At 52.2% G+C, this 27,478-nt stretch overlaps 1 protein-coding gene across 1 annotated transcript in view; it reads right to left on the bottom strand.

Moving 5' to 3' along the window:
- The window catches only part of LETM1 (leucine zipper and EF-hand containing transmembrane protein 1), a 733,094-nt gene that overhangs the window by 51,387 nt on the left and 654,229 nt on the right, over nt 1-27,478 (bottom strand). Inside the window, exon 13 of the mRNA XM_086964211.1 lies at nt 25,668-25,806. Coding sequence (XP_086820337.1) covers nt 25,668-25,806 — 139 coding nt within the window. The remainder of the gene's footprint in view (nt 1-25,667; nt 25,807-27,478) is intronic.

Genomic DNA, 27,478 nt, shown 5'->3' with positions numbered 1-27,478 from the left:
GAACTGATTTGCTGAAGTTCACTTTTAGACCTAAACGGTGACATAGTTCGATGCAGCTCAGGAAATGGTTTCTTACGCTGTCTGGAGAAGGACCCTGCAACAGCCAGTCATCCAAGTACGGGTACCATAGTGGTAATGGCAGAGCGGCTGCCACCACCACTATGCACTTCGTGAACACTCTGGGGGCTGACTTGAACCCGAATGGTAGGACTTTGAACTGAAAATGAGCGAATCCTACCCGGAAACGCGGGAATTGCCTGTGATGCGGAGCGATCGGGACTTTGAAGTATGCATTTTGCAGATCTAACGAACACATTCAATCCCCCTGCCTGAGATGTGGATATATTTGATGAAGCGCCAACATGCAAAACTTTTCCTTCTTTATGTGTGTGCAGGTTGAGTGTCCGCAAGTCCAGAATGGGTCTGTACTCTGCTTTTTGGCCCTTTTTCTTGACCAGAAAGTATCTTGAGTAAACTCCTTTCTCTCTCTGAGATATCGGTACTCTCTCGATGGCTAATTTTTTGAGAAGGGTGGCCACCTCTTTTTGCAGGAGTTTTAACTGGTGACTTGATGTTGGCATTAGGGGATTGAAGGAGGACAATGTTGAAAACGAAGAGTGTATCCATTCTGAAGCATAGCGAACACCCACTGATGCACAAGTTACTACCTGTGTAACGATATATCTGTAAGAGACATTAGTTAGTACCTTAGAATATCCCCAGGCTTCAGACTGGATCCGGAAACTTTTGCGTAGCAATACCCCTGCGCGTCGGTAGGCGTCGTCCGCGGCTCCGCTTCCGTCATCGGCGTCGTTAGCGCCGGAATGACGTCGCGGAGTACTTCGACGCCGCCCTCGCGCGCTCACGTCAGTCATACACAGCTTTTCCGCACCAGATACGCAGAGCCATGATAGAACCAACACTGGTGGCATGAAACTAGGGCCCTGAAAGGGGATGAGCTTAACCCTAGATATCGGTTCACAGAACGGGGAGGATGGGTGGGTCGGTAAGGAATCTATCACTAACTAATGTCTCTTACAGATATATCGTTACACAAGTAGTAACTTGTGCATCTGAAAGAGACACGTTAGTGATAGATTCCTTACCTTAGAATAGATACCCCAGCAATACCAACCCCAGTGATGGGTCTACGAAGCAATAATCACACCAGAAAGTCCTGGAGAACGGACCGGCCAGAGAAGCCATCCCTCCGGACTTGGCTGTCCAGGCAGTAGTGTCTTGCGAACGTGTGCAGTGAGGCCCACGTAGCTGCCTGACAAATGTCCTGCAAGGTGACTCCTCGGCCCAGGGCAGTAGTAGTCGCCGTGGCCCGAGTGGAGTAGGCCCTCAGCCCAACAGGAGGTTCCTTTTTAGCCAAAGATGGATGCACAACACGATCCACCGAGAAATGGTCCGCTTGTGACCCGCCCGTCCTCTCCTTGCGCCCACGTAACCAACAAAGAGTTGGTCATCCACCCAGAACTGGCGTGTGCGATCCAGATAGTAAGAGAGCGCACGTTTTGGGTCCAGACAGTGGAGCCTCTCTTCCTCTTTCGAGGGATGCGGAGGTGGAAAGAAGGTGGGCAAGGTGATGGACTGCCCGATGTGGAACGCTGTGACGACCTTGGGCAGGAAAGAGGGGTTTGTCCGCAACACAACCTTGTCCGAATGGACAGAAAGGAAAGGAGGTTTAGAGGAAAGAGCCTGGAGCTCACTCACTCTCCTGGCAGAGGTGATGGCAACCAGGAAAGCAGTCTTAAGCGTAAGAAGACGGAGAGGACAGTTATGAAGCGGCAAAAAGGGAGCGCACATCAGGTAAGTTAGAACCAGGTTCAAGTCCCAATGGGGCATCACGAAAGGAACAGGAGGGGACATATGAGTGATGCCCTTGAAGAATCTGTTAACAATCGGGGACTTGAACAAAGAAGGCTGATCAGGTAGCCTTAAGAAGGCGGAAAGGGCAGAAAGGTAGCCTTGATAGTGCCCAGAGCATATCCCTGCTGGGCAAGAGATAGAAGGAAGAGGAGAACCTCAGAAAGGATCCACAGCCTTTGCTGTGCACCATGCCACAAATCTGTTCCATCTGCAGGCGTATACAGACTTTGTGGAGGGACGCCTGGCTGCCAGAATCACAGTACAGACTTCAGGAGGCAAGTCAAATGGCCTCAACTGTCGCCGCTCAATCTTCAAGCATGGAGGTGGAGACTGGACAGGTTTGGGTGGAGGACCGTCCCCTGCTGCTGCAACAGAAGGTCCTTCTGAAGAGGCAGACGAATCGGGGGATCGACTGACATAATGAGTAGCTCGAGATACCAGTACCTTCGCGCCCAGTCCGGAGCCACAAGGATGACTTGGGGCCGGTCACGCTTGATTTTCTTCAGCACTCTGGGGAGAAGTGGTATAGGCGGAAAGGCGTGCAACAGACCGCAACTCCACTCGCGGCGAAAAGCGTCCCCGAGCGAGTGCCGCCTTGGAAATTCCAACGCGCAGAACTGATGACCTTGCGTGTTCTCTTCGGTGGTGAATAGATCTAACCAAGGCTCTCCTCACTGCAGAAAGAGGCCTTGCGCCACATCCGAGTTCAGACGCCATTCGTGATCCATCATGCACCTTCGGCTGAGCTCGTCCGCCCTGGCATTCAGAGAACCTGCCAGGTGTTGAACCACCAGGGTCACCCCCTGATGTTCCAGCAACTGCCAGAGGCGCAGAGCCTCCTGGCTGATGGTCCACAACCCCACCCGCCCTGTTTGTTGCAGTACCACATGGCGGTGGTGTTGTCCGTGACCACCTGCACTACACTCCCCCGGACAGAGGGGAGGAATGCCTTCAGTGCTAGACAAATCGCAAGCAGCTCCAGAAGGTTGATATGGAGCCGGGACTCCGCCGGAGACCAGAGGCCTCTGATCACCGCCTCTCGAATGAGACCCCCCCGGGCCTTGAGGGACGCGTCCGTCACAACTACGTGCTCCGGTTGGGAAAGGGAGAGGGATCTGCCACTGACCCAATCGCGGTCCGTGAGCCACCACTGCAGCTGTCTCGCAGTGCCCTCCGAGATTATGACATGGTCGGACAGGTTGCCCTGATGCTGGGCCCACTGAAACTTCAGGTCCTACTGCAGAGCCCGCAGCCGCCTCCTGGCGTGATGCACCAGAAGGATGCAGGAGGCCATCAACCCCAGAAGCCGTAGCATCAACCTGACCGAGACCCGGGATAAAGGCTGAAAGATTAGAATCAGAGCCTGAATATCCCGGACCCGCTGTTCGGGAGGATAAACCGGAAACTACGCCGAGTCGAGGACCTCTACGGTGAAGAGGAGCTTCTAAGAGGGGCAAAGGTGTGACTTCGGCACGTTGATGGAAAACCCCAGCTGGTGCAGGAGGTCCGCCGTTGTCTGGAGGTGGCTGATGACTGTCTGGGGCGAGCCCGCCTTCAACAACCAGTCATCGAGGTAGGGGAAGACTGATACCCCTAACCTGCGCAGATGAGCTGCGACCACCGCCATCAGTTTCGTGAACACCCGTGGGTCGCTGGTAAGGCCGAAGGGGAGCACGGTAATTTGAAAGTGCTTGTGGCCTACCGTGAACCGCAGGTAGCGCCGGTGGGCCGGCAGGCCGGGGATCTGGAAATAAGCGTCCTGCAAGTCCAACGCTACCATCCAGTCTCCTGGGTCCAGGGCAGCTAAGACCAGAGCCAATGTCAGCATTTTGAACTTCTCCTTCCGGAGGAAGTCGTTGATGTTCCGTAGGTCCAAGATAGGGCGCAGGCTCCCCTTGCCCTTCTTGGGTACCAGAAAGTAGTGGGAGTAACAACCACACCCTACTTCCGGCCCAGGAACGAGCTCGATGGCCCCCTTGGCCAAGAGGGCCGCAACTTCCTCTTGCAGAAGTTGTAAGTGATCCCCCGACACTCGGTGGTGTTGCGGTGGCATGGCTGGAGGGGTCGCCTCGAAGGGGAGGGAGTAGCCCCTCGGACGATTTGCAGCACCCACATGTCCGACGTGACAGTGCGCCAGTGGAAGTGGTGATAGCGAACCCTGCCCCCCCACTGGCGTCGCATGGGCCTGAAAGCACGGACTAGGAGGGTTTTGAGGCTGATGCTGCCGGGGAAGGTGTGGACTGGCCTCGCCGTTGTCTCCGACCGCCGCCGCGGCGGCGGTTTCCACGGCCGCCACCGCGCTGTGTATTAGTCTGCGGTGCGTGGCTGGCAGCACGTGTGGGAGCGCCCCTTCCTTGGCCATGAAAGGAGCGAAAGGAAACCGTTTGCTGGCGTGGGGCCGAGAGGCCCAAGGACTTGGCAGTAGCCCTGGAGTCCTTAAAACGCTCAAGCGCATGGTCTGCCTTGTCGCCAAAGAGGTGACGGCCATCAAACGGCATGTCCAGAAGGGTGGCCTGGACATCAGCCGAAAAGTTGGCGGTCCTCAACCAGGCATGGCGTCGAACTGCCACCGTCATTGCCATCGCTCTACCTAGTGAGTCCGTGGTATCCAGCCCACACCGGATGGAATTGTGTGCCTCAACTCGACGCTCCGCAAGGGCTTGGGCGAGTTTAGTCCGGGCCTCCTCCGGACATTGTGGCAGCACGTCCGTGACCGTGTCCCTCCTGAGAGTGTGGGTGTAGCGGCCCAAGAGGCATGGGGTATTGACTAACCGCAGTCCCAAACTCAGGGCCGAGAACACCTTCTTACTGAATTGCTCGTACCTCTTGGATTCCCGATCGGGCGGAGCCGTTGGGAATGTGGTCTGGGAAGTAGAGGCCTGGATAACCAGGCTCTCGGGGGTGGGGTGGGTGGACAAGAAGCAAGGGTCGCCCGGAGCTGGGCGGTAACGTCTGGCCACATTCCTATCTACAGGCTGACCTGTAGCGGGCTTGGACCAAGTGCCCAAAAGAACGTCACACAAGGCCTCATTAAACAGCAGCAGAGGCTCAGCCGAGCTTGCCTGCGGTTTAGGGACCTCAGTGAGGAGGTTAGTCCTCACGGCCGCGACGGGGAGCTCTAGACCCAATGCCTTGGCCGCCCGTGTCAACACTACACTGTAGGCAGCCCCCTCCCCCGTAGCCACGGTTGGAGGGGAGACAAAACCAGTGTCTGGCGAAGTGTCCAATCCACTGGCATTCCCAAGCTCACATGTCCAGTCCTGTTGAGACTGGCACTCTTGTGCCAGAGGGTCCACAGACCCCTCCCAATCTCCCTCGTTACCCATCACCTGAAATTCAGGTTCAAAGGATGGGGCCGGTTAGTGGAAATAAAAGTCTCCATACAACGTCGAGAGCCGAATGGAGGGCAGCATCGGGGACGGCGTCGCCCGTAGGCGGTGCCGGGGGCGACACCCTAGGGGCCGGCGTCGGTAAGGTTGTGAGGTCGACCAGCGAGGACCCGGAACCGGATCCAGTGAGGGCCTGTGGCAGCGGGGCCGAAGTTGCCGGCAGCGCCGGGGCCGAAGCACCCGACGGCGCCGGGGCCGAAGCAGCCGACCCGCTAGGCCCCCCAGCCGGGATCGCTGGGCCCGAAAGCGCCACGGAGCCCGGCAGAGGAGAGAGAGACCTCATGGCCATGAGGTACCGCTCGATCTCCTCTGGCGTCGCGTGGTGCCCAGGGACCGGAAGGTGTGGGGCAGGCTGCAACTCCCGCGACTCCATCAGAGCCGCGTGGGAGGTGTCACCCGAAACCCCCGACCGCGTCGCGCGAGCGTCTGGGTGGGTTGGGAGAACGATGATGCCTTTCCGACCTCTCATGCCTCTTACCTGAGGACCTTGATCCCGAAGACCGATGCTGACTCTCGGAACTACGAGGCCTCCGACCCCGCGACCGGTCTCTCGACCACCTGTGGGACCGGGACCTTGAACGGCGCGGGCCGACTGCCGGAGCTCAAGCCGCTTGCGGGACCGCTCCCGCCTAGCCTTAGATGTCAGGGCCCGGCAGTCGGAGCAGGTTCGGTGGGCGTGGTCGAGGCCTAGACACTGAAGACACCGGCGATGGGGGTCAGTAACCGACATCAGTCGGCTGCACTTGGAGCAGGGTTTGAACCCGGGCATCCCTACCGGCACCGTAGGAGTCGAAGGACTTGAGAAAAACAGATGAAAAGATCAAAAAAGTTTAGTCAAAAAAAGTGACTAAGGGGTAGAGCTTCTCTGGATCTGCGCTAGCTGGCGTGGAAATAAGAAGATCCGATGTCAGTGCGCGAGGGCGGCGTCTAAGTACTCCGGCGACGTCATTCCGGCGCTAACGACGGCCGCGGAGCCGCGGACGACGCCTACAGAGGCGCAGGGGTATTGCTAAGCAAAAGTTTCCGGATCCAGTCTGACGCCTGGGGATATTCTAAGGTAAGGAATTGCAAATGCTACTTACCAGTATGCATCTGTTCTTGGCATGTAGGGCTGCTGACATTCATATCTGTGCATAGATCGCCGCCTAGTGTTGGGTCCGGATGATTGCACATTGTTGTCCTGGAAGAGTCTTCGAAGTATCACGAGATAGGTGGCTCCTCCCCTGGACTACAGTGCGCATGGGCATCGCCTCCATCCCCAGATTGTTTTTAGCCATTGGCCGAGATGGAGTGAACTATGTGAGTGATGCCCATGCTATGAGCATATATAAATATGAATACTGCAGCTGCTACAGGCGCCGGGGAGGAGGGCGGGCGATATGAATGTCAGCAGCCCTACATGCCAAGAACAGATGCATACTGGTAAGTAGCATTTGCAGTTCGAGGCATGTGGGCTGCTGAATTCATATCTGTGCATAGAATACATAGCAGTCCTCCTATCATTGGCGGCCGCCCGTGCCAGCTGCAGCAGTTTGAAAAAGTGTTTTGAGAACAGCCTGACCAACAGCTGCCTGCTGTTTAGAGTGCACGTCTACACAGTAATGTTTAGTAAAAGTATGTGGTAGACCATGTGGCTGCTCTACAAATATCCTCTAAGGGAATGTTCCCAAGGAAAGCCATAGAGGCCCCCAACTTTCTGGTGGAGTGGGCTCTTGGTGGAATTGTAAGAGTGCGTTTAGCCTTAGCGTAATAGATCTGAATACATTTCACGATCCACCTAGCGATACCAGCTTTGGAAATAGCGTTACCTTTGTGGTGTGATGCAAAGGCAACGAAAAGCTGTTTAGTCTTTCGAAAATCCTTTGTCCTGTCAATGTAGTACATAAGGGCTCTTTTAACGTCAAGGGTGTGGAGCATCCGCTCCGCCAGCGACTCAGGGTTTTGAAAAAACACTGGCAACTCAATTGTCTGGTTTATGTGGAATTGAGATACAACCTTGGGTAGAAATTTAGGGTTAGTGCGGAGCACCACCCTGTTAGCATGGACTTGGAAAAAAGGTTCTTGGATGGTGAGGGCCTGCAACTCACTAACCCTCCGTAGCGATGTAATTGCTACTAAGAAAGCCACTTTCCAAGTCAGAAACTGAAGCTCACAAGAGTGTAGTGGCTCGAAAGGAGGACCCATCAGCCTTGTAAGAACCACATTGAGGTTCCATTCTGGAGCTGGTGGTGTCCGTGGTGGAATGACCCTTTTAAGTCCTTCCAGAAAAGCCTTGATAGCAGGAACCTTGAAAAGTGATAGGTGTTGCCTATTCTGGAGGTATGCGGCCATCGCAGACAGGTGAATGCGGATGGAAGAATACGCCAAATTGCATTGGTACAGATGGAACAGGTAACATATGATGTTCTGAATGGAAGCATCCAGCGGGTTAATGTCGTGGTTTGCACAATAAATGACAAACCGCTTCCATTTAGCCGCATAACATGCTCTAGTAGTGGGCTTTCTTGCCTCCCGAATGATGTCCATGCAATCGGGGGGAAGATTGAGGTAGCCAAACTCTAGGACTTCAGGAGCCAGATCGCCAGGTTGAGCTGTTGCGGATCTGGGTGCTGAATGTCGCCATGGCTCTGCGTCAGAAGGCTGGGTGTGAGATGAAGCCTTTGATGCGGTACCACGGAAAGTTCCAGAAACGTGGTGTACCATGGTTGGCGAGCCCACGTTGGAGCAACCAGGATGAGAGTCATCGAGTGTTGCCTGAGCTTGCGTGCCACCAGCGGTATCAGAGGTGCTGGGGGAAAAGCGTACGCAAATCTGCCTGACCAGTTCATCCATATCGCATTGCCCTGCGATTGCGGGTGTGGGAACCTGGCGGCGAAGCTTTGGCATTTTGCGTTCTCCCTTGTGGCGAACAGGTCTATCTCTGGATGACCCCACCTTTGGAAGTACGGTTGGAGTACTGATGGATGTATCTCCCACTCGTGCATTTGGTGGCTGTGCCTGCTGAGCAGGTCCGCCATCTGATTGTCGTTGCCTGGGAGATGTTCTGCCATCAGGAAAATGTTCCTCTGAATGGCCCACTTCCACATGCTCTGAGCCAGATGAGACAACTGCGGAGAGTGTGTGCCCCCCTTGTTTCTGAATGTAGTACATGGCCGTCATGTTGTCCGTCCGGATCAACACGACCTTGTTGCACAGATGTACTTTGAATGCCTTCAAGGCCATGAAGATTGCCATCAGTTCCAATACATTGATGTGCATCTTCCTTTGCTGTAGTGTCCATAGTCCCTGCACTGTGTAGTGGAGTACATGCGCTCCCCATCCCTGGAGAGAAGCGTCCGTTGTCAGGATAATCTGTGGCACAGGCTCTTGGAACGGTCGGCCCTTGCAAAGGTTTTGTGGATTCCACCAATGCAGAGAGTTGTACGCCCGACCGCTCACCAACACTAGGTCTGTTAGTTGCCCGTGAGCCTGAGTCCACTGACGTGCAAGGCACTCCTGGAGCGGACGCATATGTAACCTCGAGTGCGGGACAATGGAGATGCAGGAGGCCATCATGCCTATCAACTGCATGAACACCTTCGCTGGAAGCGAGTGCTGAGGTCTGAATCGTTGGATCAGCGTCTGGATACTGGCGATTCTCACTGAATTTGGCTGCGCAGTGGCTGCCAGAGTGTCTATTGTCGCGCCCAGATACTGCCGTATATGGGCGGGTTGGAGATGGGATTTTGGGTAATTCAGCGAGAATCCCAGATCGTGCAGGAGATGAATGGTGCGGGACACGTGGTCGGAGCACTGCTGTTCTGACTTTGCCTGAATGAGCCAGTCGTCCAGATAGGGATAGACGTGGATGTTCTGGCGTCTTAGATGCACCGCCACAGTCGCCAGGCACTTTGTAAATACTCTTGGCGCTGTGGTGACCCCGAAAGGCAGAACCCTGAACTGGTAGTGCTGGTCTTGAATTGTGAATCTGAGGTACTTCCTGTGTGAAGGATGCAGGGGAATGTGAAAGTATGCATCCTTGAGATCCTGCGTAGCCAGGAAGTCCCCTTGCTGAAGCAGAGGGAGAACCTGCTGCAACGTGAGCATATGGAAGTGTTCTGACAGAATGTACCAGTTGAGGGGCCTGAGGTCCAGGATGGGCCTGAGGGATCCGTCCTTTTTGGGGATTAGAAAGTACAGAGAGTAAACTCCTGTTCCCCTTTCCTGCAGTGGCACGAGCTCTATTGCCCCTTTTTGCAGCATGACTATGACCTCCTGCTGCAACAAGTGCAAGTGCTCGCCGGACATAGGACGGTTTTTTGGAGGTATGTTTGGTGGAGTGGAAGTAAGTTCCAGAAAGTAACCGTACTGGATAAGAGATTTGACCCACCTGTCCGTGGTGATGGATTTCCACGTGGGCAGGAACTGCTGGAGTCTCCCCCCGACCGGTGTTGTGTGGTCGGGGGGCAGTGACAAGGCGTCACTGTTGGTTGGTGGTGGAGGACCTGGAGCTGTTGTTTCCACGTCCCCTGCCTTTGACGTTGTTGCCCCTGTAACCACCTCTACCCTTGTTGGTGTATGAGGTCTGGGTGTTGCTTTTATAATACTGCGTGGATTGCGATGCCTGACCCCTTGAGGTGCCTCTGTTATTGGAGCGGCGAAAGGAACCACCCCGAAACTGCTGGGACTGGAGGGCCCCCATAGACTTAGCAGTGTCCGTGTCTTTTTTCATTTTTTCAAGGGTTGCATCCACTTCAGGGCCAAACAGGTGGTCTGGATTAACTGTTTGATTTAATATGGTTGTCTGTATGTCTGGTTTGAAGCCTGATATTCTAAGCCATGCATGCCTACGCAGTAACACGCTAGTGTTTATAGCCCTGGAGGCGGTATCAGCCACATCCAGTGCACACTTAATGGAAGCATTGGTGATTAACTTCCCCTCCTGAATTAACATTTCAGCTCCCTCTTTGTACTGATCAGGTAAGTGCTGCAGAAGTGTTTCTAGGGTGCCGTAGTGCGCCCTATCGTAGCGTGCAAGTAGGGCCTGCGTGTTTGAAATGCGCCAAATATTAGCTGCCTGCGCAGCAATACGTTTTCCTGAGGCTTCAAAGATTTTCGATTCTTTGTCGGAGGGAGGAGCATCACCCGTGGTTTGCGAGTTTGCCCGCTTGCGTGCGTTGGATACAACTAAAGAATCCAGTGGCAAGTGTCCCTTGATGTACGTTGGATCAGTGGGCGCTGCCTTGTATTTTTTGTCAATACGAGGATTGATGACTCGCGCCCGAGTGGGCTCCCTGAAAACCTCTGGCACGTGCTTCAGCACTCCCTTGAGCATAGGCAATGTCTTGACCGACTTTTCAGCCACTGAGAAAGTGTCAAACAGAAAATCGACATCCACTGGGTCCGCATGGAGGTCGACATCATGATTAGCCGCAGCTCTCTCAATTAGAGCGTTGAAGGCTGCAGAATCCTCTGTTGGAGAAGTTTTCGCTGCAAAAAGCTGCGGTTCGTGACCTGAGTGAGGGTCCTCAGGGTCGCCTCCAGCAGACCAAGGTTAATTGACCTCCTCTGGATCCGAGTACGCTGGATAATTGTACTCGTCCTCCTCATCACCGTCACCTTCCCCAGCGTTAGAATGAGTTGGTGAGAGTTCTAGATTTTGTGGAGATGCAGGCTCCATAGGGGCAGAAGTACCCGCAGAGTCCAACTTCTTTTTGAGTGGAATCCGAAAATGTTTTAACACTGGCTCCTGGGTGATCTTCCTTTTAAGGAGAGAGAGTTTGCCAGTGTTGGCGTCGATGACAACCTCTCGACGCTCCTCGTCCGCGAGTGGCTGGAGCCGAGGCTTCGGCACCACCAATGACGCTTTAGGCGTCGACACCAGCTTCAAGGGCACCCCGGCCCCATGTCTTGGAGCGAAAGCCTTCGGCGTCGTCTTCGGCGGCAGCGTGAAGTGGATCGGCGTCTGCGCCTTTGCAGGTTTCTGTGGAGGCTTCGGCACCACATCCTTCGGTTCGGGGGCCAATGCGTCCTTCCGAATACGTTGAAGGGATTCCGTGACCTTTTTGGTTAAGGACGGGGAGGGCTGGCCCGCCCGAGCGATTCCCCCGAGTCCGGAATAGGGTCGGCGAGCAGAGGCACGGTCTTCGGAGCCGACACATCACCACCCTTGGCCTTGACGACCGGAACCGGCGCAGCCAGAGCTTTGGGGTCGTCTTGACGCTTCTTCGAGGCTTTTTTCGGGTCATCGACCTCGACCATCTTCGGCGCCGACGCGGCCGCGTCGGTCGTCTTCGCCTTTGGCTTCGACACCGGGGTCTTCGGGTCGGCCATCTTGGCGTGGCTCTTGATGTCGGCGGCCATCTTGGACCTTTTAGGCGCTGAGGCCTCTGGAGCCTTCTGTCCCACCAGTGCGACTTTCACTTTCGGTTTCGATACCGTTGGTGTGGACCCTGATGACTTCACTTTCGGTTTCTTCACCGGGAGTGGCGCATCACCAATGTCCGTGGCCGGGCCTCGGAGGCGGGGCCGTGGGACGAGTATTGAGGTCTTGGGTAAGGCCCGAAGGCGATCCCTCGACCTGGGCCGTATAATGGGGATTGACCCCTGAGTCAGTCTGAGGATGCTCCTCCTCTGAGCTATCCTCCACGGTGGCAATGGCCCCGTCGTCGTCCCCTACATCTCCGACGACTTCCTCAAACTCCTCGTCCCCCGCGTCGTAGTTGTCATCCTCCGACGCCGGGCTGGAGTCCGAAACTTGTAAGACGGTGTCGTCATCAACGTCTTCCTCGAAGATGTTGTCTGGCGGGGGCGCTGATAACTGGGCCTGGAGTCTAGCGGCCCGATGAAGCTTGAGAGTCTTCTTACACCGGAACTTGGAGCAGGCCATACACCTGGCCTCATCGTGGTCCGGCGACAAACACTTGTTGCACACTGGGTGCACGTCGAGGTGTGAATACTTTGAGGTGCACACCGGGCACCTCTTAAACGGAGTTCGTTCCATGTTAAGTAGTCTGGAGCGTCGTGTAGGCCCGTCCGCGCCGACAGCACGCGGAAGGGCAGCAAGTGTTTGGAGCTGAGGAATAAACAAACCCGAACGATGGACAATACCGACGCTAATCCTAAAGACCTTTTGGTCTCAAGTAAGTAAAGTTAAACAACTATCGATTCCGACAGAGGGAACCGAAACACATCCGAACCCAATGGCGGAAAAAAACAATCTGGGGATGGAGGCGATGCCCATGCGCACTGTAGTCCAGGGGAGGAGCCACCTATCTCGTGATACTTCGAAGACTCTTCCAGGACACCAATGTGCAATCATCCGGACCCAACACTAGGCGGCGATCATGCACAGATATGAATTCAGCAGCCCACATGCCTCGAACCTATCACTAACGTGTCTCTTTCAGAGCTTTATGATAGCTCGCCACTCTACGATATGGTGTGTGATGCTTCTCCCCACTGGAGTGGTAGATGGCCCTGGGGGAAGGGAGTATTCATTTGGATTGCGTCTTGTTGGAGTGGTTTCCCTGACGCTGATTTCCTCCACCTCTTGAGGAACGCCTGCCTCGGTATTGTGACTTTTGCGGCCCCTGTTGATCTTGATTCTTCTGCCACTCAGGGGCTTGAACCCTCTGCTGGGAAGATCACCGATTGCAGGGGCGGAATCTTTTACAGAAAAGTTTTTTCTTTTCCAGGCAAACGGCCTTAAGTGTGTTCAGTTCCGTTTTCATACGCTGCATTTCCTCGTCAGTGTGTGAACTGAACAAAGATGACCCAGAGAAAGGCAGGTTGAGGATACTTGATTGCGCTTCTGGTTTTAGTGCAGTGAGGCGCAACCAAGATGATCTCCTTGCACATTCCCCATGAGCATATCCATGCGCCGATAGGGTAGCTCCGTCAGCTGCAGCCCTAATGATCTGATTGGAAACCTGGCTGCCCTCCGTAAGGATTTCTTCAAAATCCCTGCGATCCTCTTAAAGAAGCTTCTCAGTGAAGCGTTGTAGAGAATCCCACAGGGATCTATCATAGCGGGCCAGGAGCGCCTCCGCGTTGGATACTTTTAGCAAGGAGGACGAAGTGCCAAACATCTTCCGTCCCCAGGAATCTTGCGTCTTGCTCTCTTTGTCCGGTGGTACAGTGGAGGAAGATGCAACGGCATGGGTCTTTCTCGCCGCCGCGATTATTACTGAATACGGGAGAGGGTCGGCTCTGAGAAAGAGTGGATCTTCCTCTGGCGAACGATATTTTTTCAGAATTCTCGCTGGAGCGGATTTAATCGATGCTGGTGTGAGGAAGACTTCCATGACTGGTTCTATGATGCCCGGAACCAAGGGAAGCAGAGGTTTAACCGCTGTCTTGTGATGCAGGGTTTCAAAGATCACGGAAGACATGCTCTGGCGAGCAGGCATGGGAATACCCAGCTTAAGTGCCCCTCTGCCTAGACTGTCCTGAAATGTGTAGATTTCATACACTGGAGAAATTCTCGACGGTGGACTGTCCGTCAGTGTTGGAGAATAGTCTCTATGAGAATTATGAGAAGAGGACGAGGAAGGAGTAGGAGATCTGTGCTCTCTCCTCCTGCTCCTTGATCAGGACCTCCGTTTGCTTGAACGCACCAGGGTGCGTGTCCGCTCTCTAGGACTTGAAAGGGATCGATCCCGATCGGCTTGCTGGATCAAACGAGCCAATGGAGACCTGTTTTGGGGACTGGAGTACTCCCGTGCTGTGTCCTTATCAGGAGCCCAGTAATGTAATGGTCTGTACCATCCAGGTGACAACCTGATGAACAAGTTACTTACCTTCGGTAACGCTTTTTCTGGTAGATACAATATCTGCCTGTGGATTCCTCACCTTGTGAATATCCCCCTTGCGCCAGCAACGTTCGGAAAATTCTTCGTAGCACGCCGGCGTGGACAACGTCATAGGAGCACGGTATCGCGCGACTCCGTCTGACGTCACCGACTCCATATAAGGCCCACGTCGGCGTGATGACGTCAGTTCCGCCCTTTTTTCCGTGCCTTCGAGGCACCCGGACGGACCAACGAGTACATATACATATATATACACAATGTACACAGTACATGCAAATAATCAAAAGCAATTAAAGTGCAAAACTATACAAAATCAGATATACAAAACCATAATTACATTTGCACATAAACCCAGGTATAGCAGAGTGGACAACGGGGAGGCGGGTTGGTCAGTGAGGAATCCACAGGCAGATATTGTATCTACCAGAAAAAGCGTTACCGAAGGTAAGTAACTTGTTCTTCTGATAGATACATCTGCCGTGTGGATTCCTCACCTTGTGAATAGAGTCCCACAGCAGTCCCCACTCCCGGAGGAGGGTGTCCACTCTGCTACACCAGGAAATCTTGGAGAACAGAGCGCGCGAAGTGGCCGTCCCTCCTCACCTCAGTATCCAAGCAGTAGTGCTTCGCAAAAGTGTGGAGGGAGGCCCATGTCGCGGCCCTGCAAATGTCCTCAACAGGAACACCTCTAGACAATGCAGAAGTTGCAGACTTCGCTCTAGTTGAATGAGCTCTAATACCCTCAGGAGGGTCCTTACCCGCCAGAGAGTAGCAAATCTTGATGCACAGGATAATCCATCTGGAAAGTGTGCGCTTGTGCACCGCTCTGCCCTTCTTGCAGCCAGCAAAACCCACGAAGAGCTGATAGTCTATTCGATAGTCTTTAGTCCTATCAAGATAGAAGCTAACCGCTCTCTTCGGGTCCAGGCGATGAAGCCTCTCCTCCTCCTTGGAAGGGTGTGGGGGAGGATAAAAGGTAGGAAGGGTAATGGATTGACCTAGGTGGAAGGGAGTAACCACCTTAGGCAGAAAAGCAGCCCTGGTCCTGAGAACCATTCTTTCAGCATGGATGGACAAAAACGGGGGCTTGGAACTAAGAGCCTGAAGCTCACTTACCCTCCTTGCCGAGGTAATTGCAACTAAGAAGACCGTCTTAAAAGAAATAAGCCTCATTGGACACTTGTGTAAGGGTTCAAACGGCGAACCCATCAGATAGGTTAACACAAGATTCAAGTCCCAATGAGGCACAATGAAGGGAGAAGGAGGGAACCTATTAGTAAGTCCCTTCAAAAACCTCAATACCACAGGAGATTTAAAAAGAGAGGGCTGATCCGGCAAACAGAGATAAGGCCGAAAGGTAACCTTTGACAGTGGTAACAGCAAACCCTTGCCGTGCCAGAGAAAGAGCAAACAACAAGATATCAGATAAATGAGTCTTTAACGGGTCAACATCCCTCTCCCTACACCAAGATACAAACTTAGACCACCTATACGAATAAATGGACTTGGTGGAGTCGCGCCTGGCAGAAAGTATGACATCCACCACATCGTGAGGGAGAGAGAAAGAATTCAGATTGCCCCGTTCAATCTCCAGGCATGAAGGTGTAGTGTCTGGAGGTGGGGGTGTAGAACCTGCCCCTCCATCTGAGAGAGGAGGTCTGCCCTGAGAGGGAGAGGGAGACGGAGCGGCGGGTGAGAGGAGAGGTGGAGAAGATCTGTGTACCACACCCTTTTTGGCCAATCCGGGGCGACCAATATGACTTGGGCCCGGTCTTGGCGAATCTTCCTCAGAACCCGAGGAATCAAGGGTATGGGAGGAAACGCGTAAAGGAGCTGACCTCCCCAGCTCAACTGCAACGCGTCCCCCAATGCTCCTTGCATCGAATACTGGAGACTGCAGAATGACGGGCAGTGAGCATTCTCGCAAGTGGCGAACAGATCCACCCGAGGAGTCCCCCACATCTGAAAGATGTTGCGAACAACCTCCGGGTGAAGCCTCCACTCGTGGTCGGCAGAGAACTGCCGACTGAGAATGTCCGCACGTACGTTCAGGACTCCGGCCAGATGATTTGCCATCAGACAAATCTGGTGGTCCTGAACCCAGGACCAGAGACGCAGTGCCTCTTTGCAAAGACACCACAACCCTACTCCTCCCTGCTTGTTGATGTACCACATTGCGGTCGTGTTGTCCGTCAGGACCTGGACCGACCGACCGCGAAGGGAAGGTAGGAATGCCTTGAGCGCCAGACGTATGGCCCGCAATTCTAGAAGGTTGATGTGAAGCAACCTTTCCTCCGGAGACCAAAGACCCTTGACCTCCAGATCCCCCAGATGAGCACCCCACCCTAGAGTGGATGCATCCGTTATCACCGTGGCCACTGATGGAGGAAGCTGAAAAGGCTTTCCTTGAGACCGATTGCCTTCCACGCCCCACCAAGACAGATCCGCCGCAGTTTCTCTGGAGATCTTCACTGACTCCCCGAGATCTCCGTTGTGTTGATACCACTGCCTGCGGAGGCACCACTGGAGTGCCCTCATGTGCCAGCGTGCATGGTTGACCAGGAGAATGCATGAAGCCATCAGACCGAGCAGGCGAAGGACCTTCAGGACCGGAACAACCGCCCCATTGTGAAATAAAGGAATCATTTCCTGAATGTCGCGAATCCTTTGCGGAGGAGGGAATGCACGACATACAGTAGTGTCCAGTACCGCACCTATGAACAGGTTGCGCTGGGAGGGCACCAGGTGAGATCGATGTCTCTTGCAGGTGATGAAGCACCTTCTCGGGCGACTCCGCTTTGGTCAGCCAGTCGTCCAGATACGGGAATACAGGTATCCCCGACCTCCTGAGATGTGCCGCCACCACTGCCATCACCTTGGTGAAAACTCAAGGCGCAGTAGTAAGACCAAACGGAAGGACTGCAAACTGGTAGTGTTGCGATCCCACCGTAAATCGGAGATACTTCCTGTGCGACTTCAGGATTGGGATGTGAAAATACGCATCCTGCAAGTCGATTGACACCATCCAGTCTTCTTCCAACAGCGCTTGAAGAACCTGCGCAAGAGTGAGCATTTTGAATTTCTCCTGCTTGAGATAGAGATTCAAAATCCTGAGGTCCAGGATTGGACGTAACCTGCCATCCTTCTTGGGGATCAGGAAATACCGGGAGTAGCACCCCTGACCCCTTTCCTGCTCTGGAACCACCTCTATCGCACCTTTTTTGAACAAAGCCAGGACTTCTTCCTGCAGGCGAACAAGGTGGTCCTCCGAACAAAAACCCTGGCAAGGAGGGTAATTGGGAGGGAACTCCTGGAAAGGAAGAGCATACCCATTTTCTACGAGATTGAGAACCCAAAGATCTGATGTAACCGATTCCCAATCCCGTAGAAAATGAGTAAGCCGACCCCCCACCGGAGCCACATGATCCAGAATGGCGGATCTAGGGCTGCTTTGCTGCAGAGGGAGGGGGTTGATTATTAGAGGAAGAGGAGGAGGAGGAGGCCTTGCGTCCACGACCACGGCCCCTTTGCTTTCCTCTGTAGGTTTTATACAGAGGATTCTGACGCTGCTGCTGCTGCTGTCCTTGGTTGTAGGGACGAAAATTGGATCTGCCAAAACCCCTGAACTTCCTAGCCGCAGAGCCCCTTGTCTGAAGGCCCAAAGACTTCGCCGTAGCCCGACTGTCTTTGAATCTCTCCAGAACTACGTCAGCCTTCTTGCCAAAGAGGCCTGTCCCATCAAATGGCAAGTCCAACAATGTAGACTGAACATCAGAAGAAAAATCGGAGGACTTAAGCCATGCGGCCCTTCTTGTTGCCACAGTAGAGCCCATAATCCTGGCAACCGAGTCCACCGTGTCCATACCACTCTGTATAACCATACGAGCTGCAGCCTGAGTATCAGCAACCACCTCGTTAAAGTTCTTCCTATCGTCCTCTGGAAGCTTAGAAGAAAGTTGTTTAACAGAGTCCATCAACGCATGAACGTATCTCCCCAAAAGGCAAGTAGCATTGGTGGACTTCAAAGCCATGCTACCCGAGGAGAAAATCTTTTTAGCAGACTGGTCCAATTTCTTAGAGTCCTTGTCTGCCGGCACCTGAGGGAAAGAGCCTGCAGCCCTGCTGGAACAGGCGGCCTGCACTACCAGACTCTCCGGTGCAGGATGCGAGGAAAAAAATTCAGGGTCATCAGGAGCCACCCTGTAACGCCTTGCTACTGACCTGGAAACCGCAGGAGCAGACAAAGGTCTCTTCCAGACCTCCTTTATTGGTTCAGTCAATGCCTCTGTAAAAGGAAGTGTAGGCTCCACAATTGAAGAAGGCGAATGCAAAACTTCCGTAAGGATGTTGGGCTTGTATTCAACTGTGGGCAAAGTCAAGCCTAGCAAATCTGCAGCCTTCCTAATAACGACATGATAGGGTGCTAAGTCCTTAGATGGAGTATCTGAAACGGATGGCAAACCCGATTCAGGAGAAAGTTCCAGGCCACTTGCGTTTTGAAGGTCCTCAAAACAATCCCCCTGATCTTGCAACTCTCCTTCCTCAACCTCGGAGTCCATATACTCCTTCTCCTCCAAGAGGCGTTGTGCCCTGCGCCTCGACCATTCCATGCGGACCGAAGTCGATGGATCCGGCAACGACTCCGACGGCGCCGGAGCCGACGTCGAGCGAGGAGCCTGAGGACGGGAAGCACCACGATCCGAATCACCGCGAAGCCGATCCGGAGTCGGCGAAGCCGCATGCGAAGTCGACGACCTCGGTGGCGCCGTACCGAGCCAAGGAGTACAAGGCGTCGGCATAAACGGTATAAAGGGGGTTGGGCATAAGCCTGGGGCACACCCAAATTGAAAGACAAAGGACCCATGGGACCAACAGGCGCACCAGTGGGGTACATTGCTATCGAGTAAACTCCAAACCTGGCGTTTAAAAACTGCGAGGGATCCTGACCTGGACCTGGGAAGGGTGGGTACGAACCCAACGGCTGCTCCGAAGGAGGCTGATCCGGCAAAGGCGCACCCTGGCCCTCTTGTTCTTCAGGCTCCACAACCGGAGTCGGTGCTCGAGGAACCTCTTCTTCATGCACCGATGAATGGTGCGACTCCAGATCCTGTTCCGGCTCCTGAACTGGAGAACCAACGTGAGATCGAGCCGGAGAAGGAGACAAGAAGTCCTTGTGATGTTTACGTGACTTCTTCCTCGAATCCGAAGACTCCTTGCCAGAGTGGTGTCTGGAGTGATGTTTACTCCTCTTATGCTTCTTTCTCGAGGAGCTCGAAGCATGGCCCGAGGCCGACTTGGATCCGGACCTCGACCTCCCTCTGGACCTCGACCTCTCTCTGGACCTTGATCTCTCTCTCGACCTCGACCTCGCCTTGGCCCTCGAAGCCGACCTCGACTTCGACAGCTGTCTCGACTTCGAGCGCCTGGACACCGACCTCGAAGACCTTCCGGCTTCTCTTTCCTTCACCTTTGCAAGCAGAAGGTTCGCCTCCCGCTCTCGCAAGGCTTTGGGGTTCATCTTGTCACAGGAACAACAGTTCTTAACATCGTGACCCGAACCAAGACACCACAGACAGTCGGAATGCGGATCGGTGATCGACATCATCCGGGAACAGGAACCTTTGTTTGAAACCTGTCTTCCTCGACGACATCCTCGGCGAAGAAGTGAATTCCAACAGAGAAACTGTAACAGCTAAACAGAGAAAAGATACAAAAGTATCGCAGAAGATCCCAGAAACCGTTAGCGTCGACGACGTGGAAAAAAGGGAACTGACGTCATCACGCCGACGTGGGCCTTATATGGAGTCGGTGACGTCAGACGGAGTCGCGCGCGATGCCGTGCTCCTATGACATCGTCCACGCCGGCGTGCTACGAAGAATTTTCCGAACGTTGCTGGCGCAAGGGGGATATTCACAAGGTGAGGAATCCACACGACAGATGTATCTATCAGAAGGAAGGCGACTTCTTCCCTTCTCTCCTCTCAGGAGAATGTGCCGGAGGAGATGGGTTTACCTCTTCATGCAATGGCCTTGCTGGTGAATATCTTGACACTGTGCTGTCAGAAGACGAGATCACAACCTTCGTGGACCTGGATGTTGACCCTCGTGTGCACCCTGAGAGCCTGAAGGTGATGACGATGGCTAACTGGAGGAGAGGCCTCTCCTGAAGGGCACTTAGACTGAGATCTGGAGCATCTATGTGCTGCCTGGGACCTGGGCGGAGACATCCGCCTTGGGAAGACCTCCTCTTCTTAGAAGGGGGGCTTGAATGTGTGGTAGAACGCCCCCTTGACTTCGAATGCCTCTCCGACGCCGATGTCGCCTCCTTTCTTGACGTCATTTCAGCAGTCTTCTATCTCTACTTCGACCAGTGATGGCCCGGTAACGGAGTTGTCAATCTTGACGTCGTAGTCTTAGGCGTCTTCTGCTGCGACTTTGAGGTATGCTGCTGCCTTGACGCCGAAGGGGGTGTCTGGTGCCTCGACGCCGAAGACCGGTGAACTGCACTCGGTGGAGATCTGTGACTCTACGTCGAATGCCGTTGAGACGATGACGGAGTAACCTGCTTTGACGTTGAATGCTGGTGATGAGGCGTCAACAGAGCTCTGTGCCTCGACGTCGATCGCTGGTGCGGCGACGGAGCTCTGTGCCTCGATGTCGATCGCCCATGCGACGACGGAGCGCTAAGCCTCGACGTCGATCGCCGGTGCGACGACGGAGCGCTGTGCCTCGACGTCGATCGCCGTGGTGACGACTGAGTGATCTGTCTCGACGTCTTATGCCCACCTGGTGACGACCGAGACCTGCCTCTCGACGTTGAACGCCGCCTAGTTGACGTCAACGGAGGAACCGGTACCTTCGACGACAAAATCTTCACCGTCGAGTGATGTTGCGTCGTCATCAAAGTCTTCGATGTTGTTTTCGTCGTCGTAGTCAGCTTCGACGCCGACGGAGAACAGGTTGGGACTTCTCTCGACATCGACCGGGTTCTCCTCTTCTGCTGCCTTTTAGGAGACCTACCTCTTTCAGAGAGGCCATAGATACGAATTCTCTCTCTGTCTTTAAGGGTTCTCCTTGACAAGTTCTTGCAGTGATGACAGCTGTCTGAAGAATGTGTCTCAGGGAGACAGAGGATATACACAGGGTGTGTATCAGTCCTGGCCTTCTTCTTGCCACAGGAAGGGCAAGGGTCGAAAAGGGAAGGCATTTTCGACAAAAAATAACCTTTTCTGTAACACAAAAAAGGCAGCACTAGCACTCTGAAGTCCAGAGACGTTGAGTGAAAGTGAAAAACCTTAAGATTAACAAGATATTTTTGACGGAAAGTCAAAAAAGGTAGGAGCTGAAAATCCAGGGTCCTGACTGAAGGAGCCGGAAAGAACAACTGACCCCTGAGGCATGATGGGAAGCTGGGGGTCATGGCTGCCTTAAAGGCACGGTGCCAGTTTGTTGAACATTCTTTCATTTTCTATGGTTTTGGTTTACAATGCAGCCTGTAGGCTAACAATGTCTACTTTATTTGCACTTTTTATGATATATGAGTGTTTTCTGCTCATTAGAAAACAAGGTTCAAGTGCTACTTGCCCTCAGGTGTTTTTTATATGTTTGTAAATGATCTTTATATGGGTAATTCCATTGTTTAGCCTCCTATGGGGAGCTGCATTGGTGTGAGAAAAAATGATATGTACATACATATATGTGGAGCTGTATACATGTGATTTCCATATATAATTTTTTATATTATTTCCGTTGTGCCCGCACATGGGCAGGAATATTCAGTGCCTATGACTATTGATGAGGATCCCCCGGAAGAGAAGATCACGTTCTTGATTAACCTCTTTGCAACCTCACCTTCCGTTCTATATACTTCCTAGGGCTCTGGAGTTTCTAGGGATCCATTAGCCGCAATGGTCATTAGAGGAGACCAGTTAAAACACTCTTCAAACTTTTAAGCTGCAAAACTTTACCAATAGCTTCTGGATTTTTTACACTATATCACATTTTTGTGTTAGCTGTAAATAGATAAGTATATCTTACAGTCCCAATGCGACAGCCAAGATTATCTACACAAGGAGAAGCATCCCAGAGGCAGAGATAAGACTGGATGGGCCTATTGGTTATTTGCTCTCAAACGCGCAATTTCTAGAGGAACATGCATATTCCTATGAAGGTAATATTGTGTATACAGAGGTTCACCATCTGTGCTGAAAGGCCAATGTCTCATTGAGGCAACTACCAAAATTGGCTGCTTACTAACATGGTATTCCTCTGTGTTGAGGGAAATATAAAAACTGGAGATGTGACTCTACAACTTCAGAAAACCCCTGCACATTCAAGAGGACATCGAAAGGCAGTTTGTGGAAGACGAGCGGGCAGGTGCATATCCACCCTTAGTCCACAGGACTCATCTAATAGCCTAGTCATTTTTTTTGACATACTTGAATATGGTCATCATCAACATACCCACCTTTACCTGAAGGACTAATTTATTTACATCACCAGGCCTTGTTAGGCGCTATCCAACTGCTTGTCGAACTTTCTCTGTATCCACAACTGACAGCATTCTGAGGCTACTTGAGGGTATTTAGTGCTTTACACAAAAACAAATACATTTAAAGAAATACATCTTCTACAGGAGTACAATATGCTAGAGTTCTGTGGTTCTAACCCCTTGCAATGCTTGACTGCCTCAGGTGCATGTAGACTACTGCCTGTGAGAAGTTGGCCTGATATATGATGTTCACTAGTTCTAGTGATCACCTTGTATCAGTCCAAACAACCCTTATGGTAATTGGTTGTAAGTCAACCTTATAGACCAGCTATCCTAATGGTAGCATGGACACAGCAGTCTTAGGCTAAACTCTTTTGGCATGTGAAGCCAGCTGTTTTACCACATATAACTCCTTGAATACCAAATGAAAGGACACCATACAGGTTGTTATGAAAATAAACAAGATATTTACTACTAACAAAACACCTCTGAACTCTTTATGAGATCAGAGGGCTAGGCACATGACAAGACTCTTAATAAAAATACGTTAAGTTGCACTAATTACAATGGTGCCCTAGGGGCACGACAAACTATATACTAAGTAAATGGTATAAGGAAATCTATAGAGGAAATGAAGATGTCCAGAGGCTGCAGGATCGCTGGGACTACACTACCCTAACCTTAGGTAAGGAGCAGGAGCCCACGGGATGCGTGTGCAGAGTGTGAACTCACATGCAAGATGCGGGACAAAGTCAATGGACACTACAAATTACGAAAAGGTAAGTAAAAGACAGTTCCGACTAGTTAGGACTAAAACGACTGGATACCTGGACACCCCTGGAGAGTCAATCTAACCTTGTGCACCGAAATGCTCTCGTTACCTCACCCACGGGCTGCGGGTGCATAGGTGTGAAAGTGTGTCGGGTTTCCGCGTCGAAGTCTATGGAGCCTTGAAGAAAGATGCTGCAGGCGACCAGGAGGAAGATGTCCCGAGCGATCCAAGGGTGGATCGAGGAAGATGAAGATCTGAAAGCAGAGGGGACAATGTTCAAAGTCACTAGCCAGAAACCGGAGTGGAACCACGAAGGAACCAGATGCTGTTGTCGCAATCAGGTGAAGAGTGGACGCTTGACTCTGCAGCCATGTGGACCAGGAGGTGTCTTCGACGACCAGGATGGAGGCACGAGCTGTCCCACGCAGGCTCTCGCTGTCGGCGGTGTTGGTTCCGGATTCGGCGTCAACAGGCCTTGGCAAAGGCAACCACACGCGGTGAGTGGAAAAGGCGTCTGGTGCGGACCAGGAGGGACCGGGATGCTTCTCCTTTGCAGGGAAGGAAGGGCCAGTCTGGAGCAACCAGACCAGCGATGTAGATTTCGTGGATCGTCGTCTAGGAGGTCAATAGCCAGCCGGCAAGTGACCAGACAACGCGTCGAGCAGCAATCAAGCAAAAGGGCCCCACGCAGATCTCGTGGATGCAGGAGGGCTGATCTTCTGTGCAGGAGCTGCTCGGGCTGGGGCTTCTCAATTCCCAAAGCACTTTCTTGAGGATACCTCTGAAGTCGTGCTGGAAGCGAAGTGCAGTTTCTTCAAGATGGCCGGTCCCACGTGTCTCGTCGCACCCACGGATCTCAGCTGTGCTGCATATGTAGGTAGAGGTCGGAGAGGTCTCGAAGTCCGGATCTCGTTGGGCTCTGAAGTCTGGTTCTAGGCATGAAGGATGCCAAAGTGAACCGCTAGGATGCTTGATGGTGCCTGTTTGTGCAGAGTGGTCACTACTTGGCCACAAGGGAGATTTTCTTCAGTCTTCTGTGGAGCAGAACGTCGAAGTCCAGAGTCTCTTCTATGAAGTTTCAATTCAGGATAATCTAATCTGGAATGGGACCAGCTCCTACCTTTATTCTCCTAAAGGGGGCTAGTGACTAGGTCCCTCCTATGGGTGGGACCAGGAAGAGGGGTGGTTACACCCCCTATCCTTTGTCCGGTTTTGCGCCAGAGCTGGGGCTGGAGTGCCCCAGCAACTGGTTTGAACCCGGGTATGCACAGGGACACATTGTGTGCCCCAGGCATGTCTCATTCCTTTCAGCCTGTCCTACCTCAATACACAAAATCCTGTCTGGGGTGGTGCTAGCACCTCCCAAGGCAGGAAACCCTTTGTCCAAGCCTCCCTCGCTGGAAGGACTCCCAGCAGCAGGAGGTCAGACTCGTGTCTGTGGTGGCAGCATCCATTTTGTGATGCTGATGCTCTGTTTAACTTTAACCGGGGTTCTCAGTTACATGTCGTGTCCCTCTAAAAGGGTGGAATGCTACCCCCGTTGCCAGAACTGGTGAGGGGGTAGTATTCCAATTCGTATGACACCTTACTCGACATGTTTTGATAATGCTATGCCAAAGTTAACAATAACCGCGAGGATTATAATGCACTTAAGAGTATATGGTATAGCGTTATCATGGAATAGCTATAAGGACATGGTTCTGAAAGCTGCAGACTCAGCTCATGCTAGAGCACCATCTCACATAATTCCAAGCACTCTGCCTTCAGGATTGATAAGGCCTGCCATAGGAGTGACTTATAGGAGTATATGTGTCCATTTTGGGTTAGATATAGGTATAGTATATCTAAAGCAAAGGGTGATAACACCACCATGCCCCAGCTGGGTTACCAGACAGTTATGTCAGTTTTGGATGGCCAGCCAGGGGTGGCATAATACATGCTGCAGCCCCTGGTAGGCCTTGGGTGCCCTGGGTACCTATGGTACACTGTACAAGGACTTACAAGAGTGACCCAATACCTATTAGATATGTACCTAAGGTACATGGAATCCATTTTAACAGAAAGAGCAGGAAGCCTGGGGTCCTGAATAGCAGGATCCCAGGCCAACTATGTCGAAAACCAGCAAAACACTAGGCAAAAAGTTGGAGGCAACCATAGTCAGACAACCACCTTCCTACACTGCCCATCAATTGACTCTAAAACATTGAAAGTGATTAATAGTCCATTGTGTAAGAATACTAAAAAAAAACAGAAGACATTCAATTCTACCAAGCTATCATTAGGCTGGTAATAAAAAGGAGGATGTCAGTGCAATCAAAGAATATTTTAAAACAAGGTTTGTGACTTACCTTGGCAACATCATCTATATCAATCTTGCCATCTTTGTTTTCATCAAGAGCCTCAGCAATTCGAAGGAGCTTCGCTTCAGGAATCTTCTGGAGTTGTTTCATCACACTGATGAGTTCTCCAATGCTGATGAGATTCTCACTAAAAACAGCACAATTAATTTTCACTGTTCTACACAAGCATGTGAGAATGCATTTACTTGTCATTTAGCAAATTTAAATGAGATGATAACGTCCCTTTATCCCTGCCAAGAATAGGAAGACATGTTACCCAAGTAAAAGAAGGAGCTCATGATGGCAGAGGACATAGAGATTTGGATATTTAAGGGTTATGACATTTTTTATCCATATATTTTTAGGTCTGGCCAGACACGGCTTCAGAGCTAATAAGATCTATGCAGATGAAGGGTTAAAAGATTAGCTCCCTTGAGCCAGTGGTTGTTTTAAGTATCATGTACGTATTATATGTATTTATTTTAATGGCGTACCAGTTGCTAATCTCCGCTTAGCTACCACAACAACTATGGAATGTGTGTTTTGAAAAGCACAGTGCTGCACAAATGAGAGCCCGGATGGCCATGCGACCTTCATGCAAAATGACAGCAGACACAATTGTGGAGTTGAGCTAGAAAAATAATTACTTCCTGGAAAAGATGAGCCAACTGTCCCCGAGGAAAACATCACTGTTACTGGCCAGGCAGAGATTGCCTCAGTGCTCCGGAAGTCTTCAGCAAGAAAGCCTCCTGGAAGTGACCGATTTGAAGCATACTGGCCATCTGTGCTCCAGTCTGCATAAAGCTGGGGATATTCCAGCTGCTGCCTCTCGGAAGCGATTCAGACTTGAGAAAATCTACTCTGACAAGGAAAGCTCCACAAGCTGGAGACAGGCTAAAGCAGCCATGAGGGAGGTGAAAGTGCAAAGGTTAGGATGACGGTGGAGAATGAGTCCGCATTTCAGTGCCACATTAACAGGGTACTGTAGAGGCGGATTCAGGAGCATCCAAAAGGCAGGGAGGTAGGATCAATGATTATACCATTGAGTATTGGGAAGAAGCATGCTAGCTGTTCATCAGTCCGGGCTAACAGGGGTGCAAGAGGTGGGGCAGTGGCCTGTGAGTAGACAGGGAAGGGTGGGGTGGAGTCAGATCTATCTGTGTCAGGCCCTCAGGGTGCGACCTCGTTGTTGGAGAAAGGTACCTTTGCAGCTAAAATCAGTCCCCAATATGTCAGGTTCAAGCATTGATGATGGAAGGTTATAGTATAGCTTTCGTGTTTGGGAGCAGCAGAAACGGCAGCATGCCAGAAGAGAGCACTGTAAATGTGTTTGGTCTGTGTCAGATGGCTCTGCAGAAGCAGGGTATGCACGTTCCTGAACAGATGTAGTGATGGTGGTGTGAGAGGAAGGAACCAGGCAAGCAGAACAGCAAGATGAGTGCAGCACATTGTGAGCTGCCAGTGGACACCAGTTATGGAGTCATGCTGGTGCCATGGGTTGAGAGATCTAGTCTCTCATGTCAAAGCAAGGTGCCCAGAAGCACTGTGAGTTGACAGGAGGTTGAGCTGTCAGTAACTGGTGGAGATAGACAAGTTTAGGGCAAGAAGTGCAGCAAAGGTTCCTGCAGAAGTCCATGAGCTGGTGTCAAGCGGTACAGTAAAGTGTCAAAAGGTAGTTCTCTGTGCCAGGCTCAGAAAGCACAGTGGGAAGGAAGAATTCTCAGACAAATTTAAGATCTTGGCTTTTGCCTCTTAATCTCAGTGCTGGCTGTGGACAGCTGCTGATGGGTTTTTCTAACATCTGAGAGCAGTCAATGCTA

This window comes from Lissotriton vulgaris, chromosome 3_2 (genome assembly GCF_964263255.1).
Source record: "Lissotriton vulgaris chromosome 3_2, aLisVul1.2, whole genome shotgun sequence".
NCBI lineage: Eukaryota > Metazoa > Chordata > Amphibia > Caudata > Salamandridae > Lissotriton > Lissotriton vulgaris.
The sequence above is the reverse complement of the archived record's forward strand: the minus strand, read 5'-3'. Positions and strand labels throughout refer to the sequence as shown.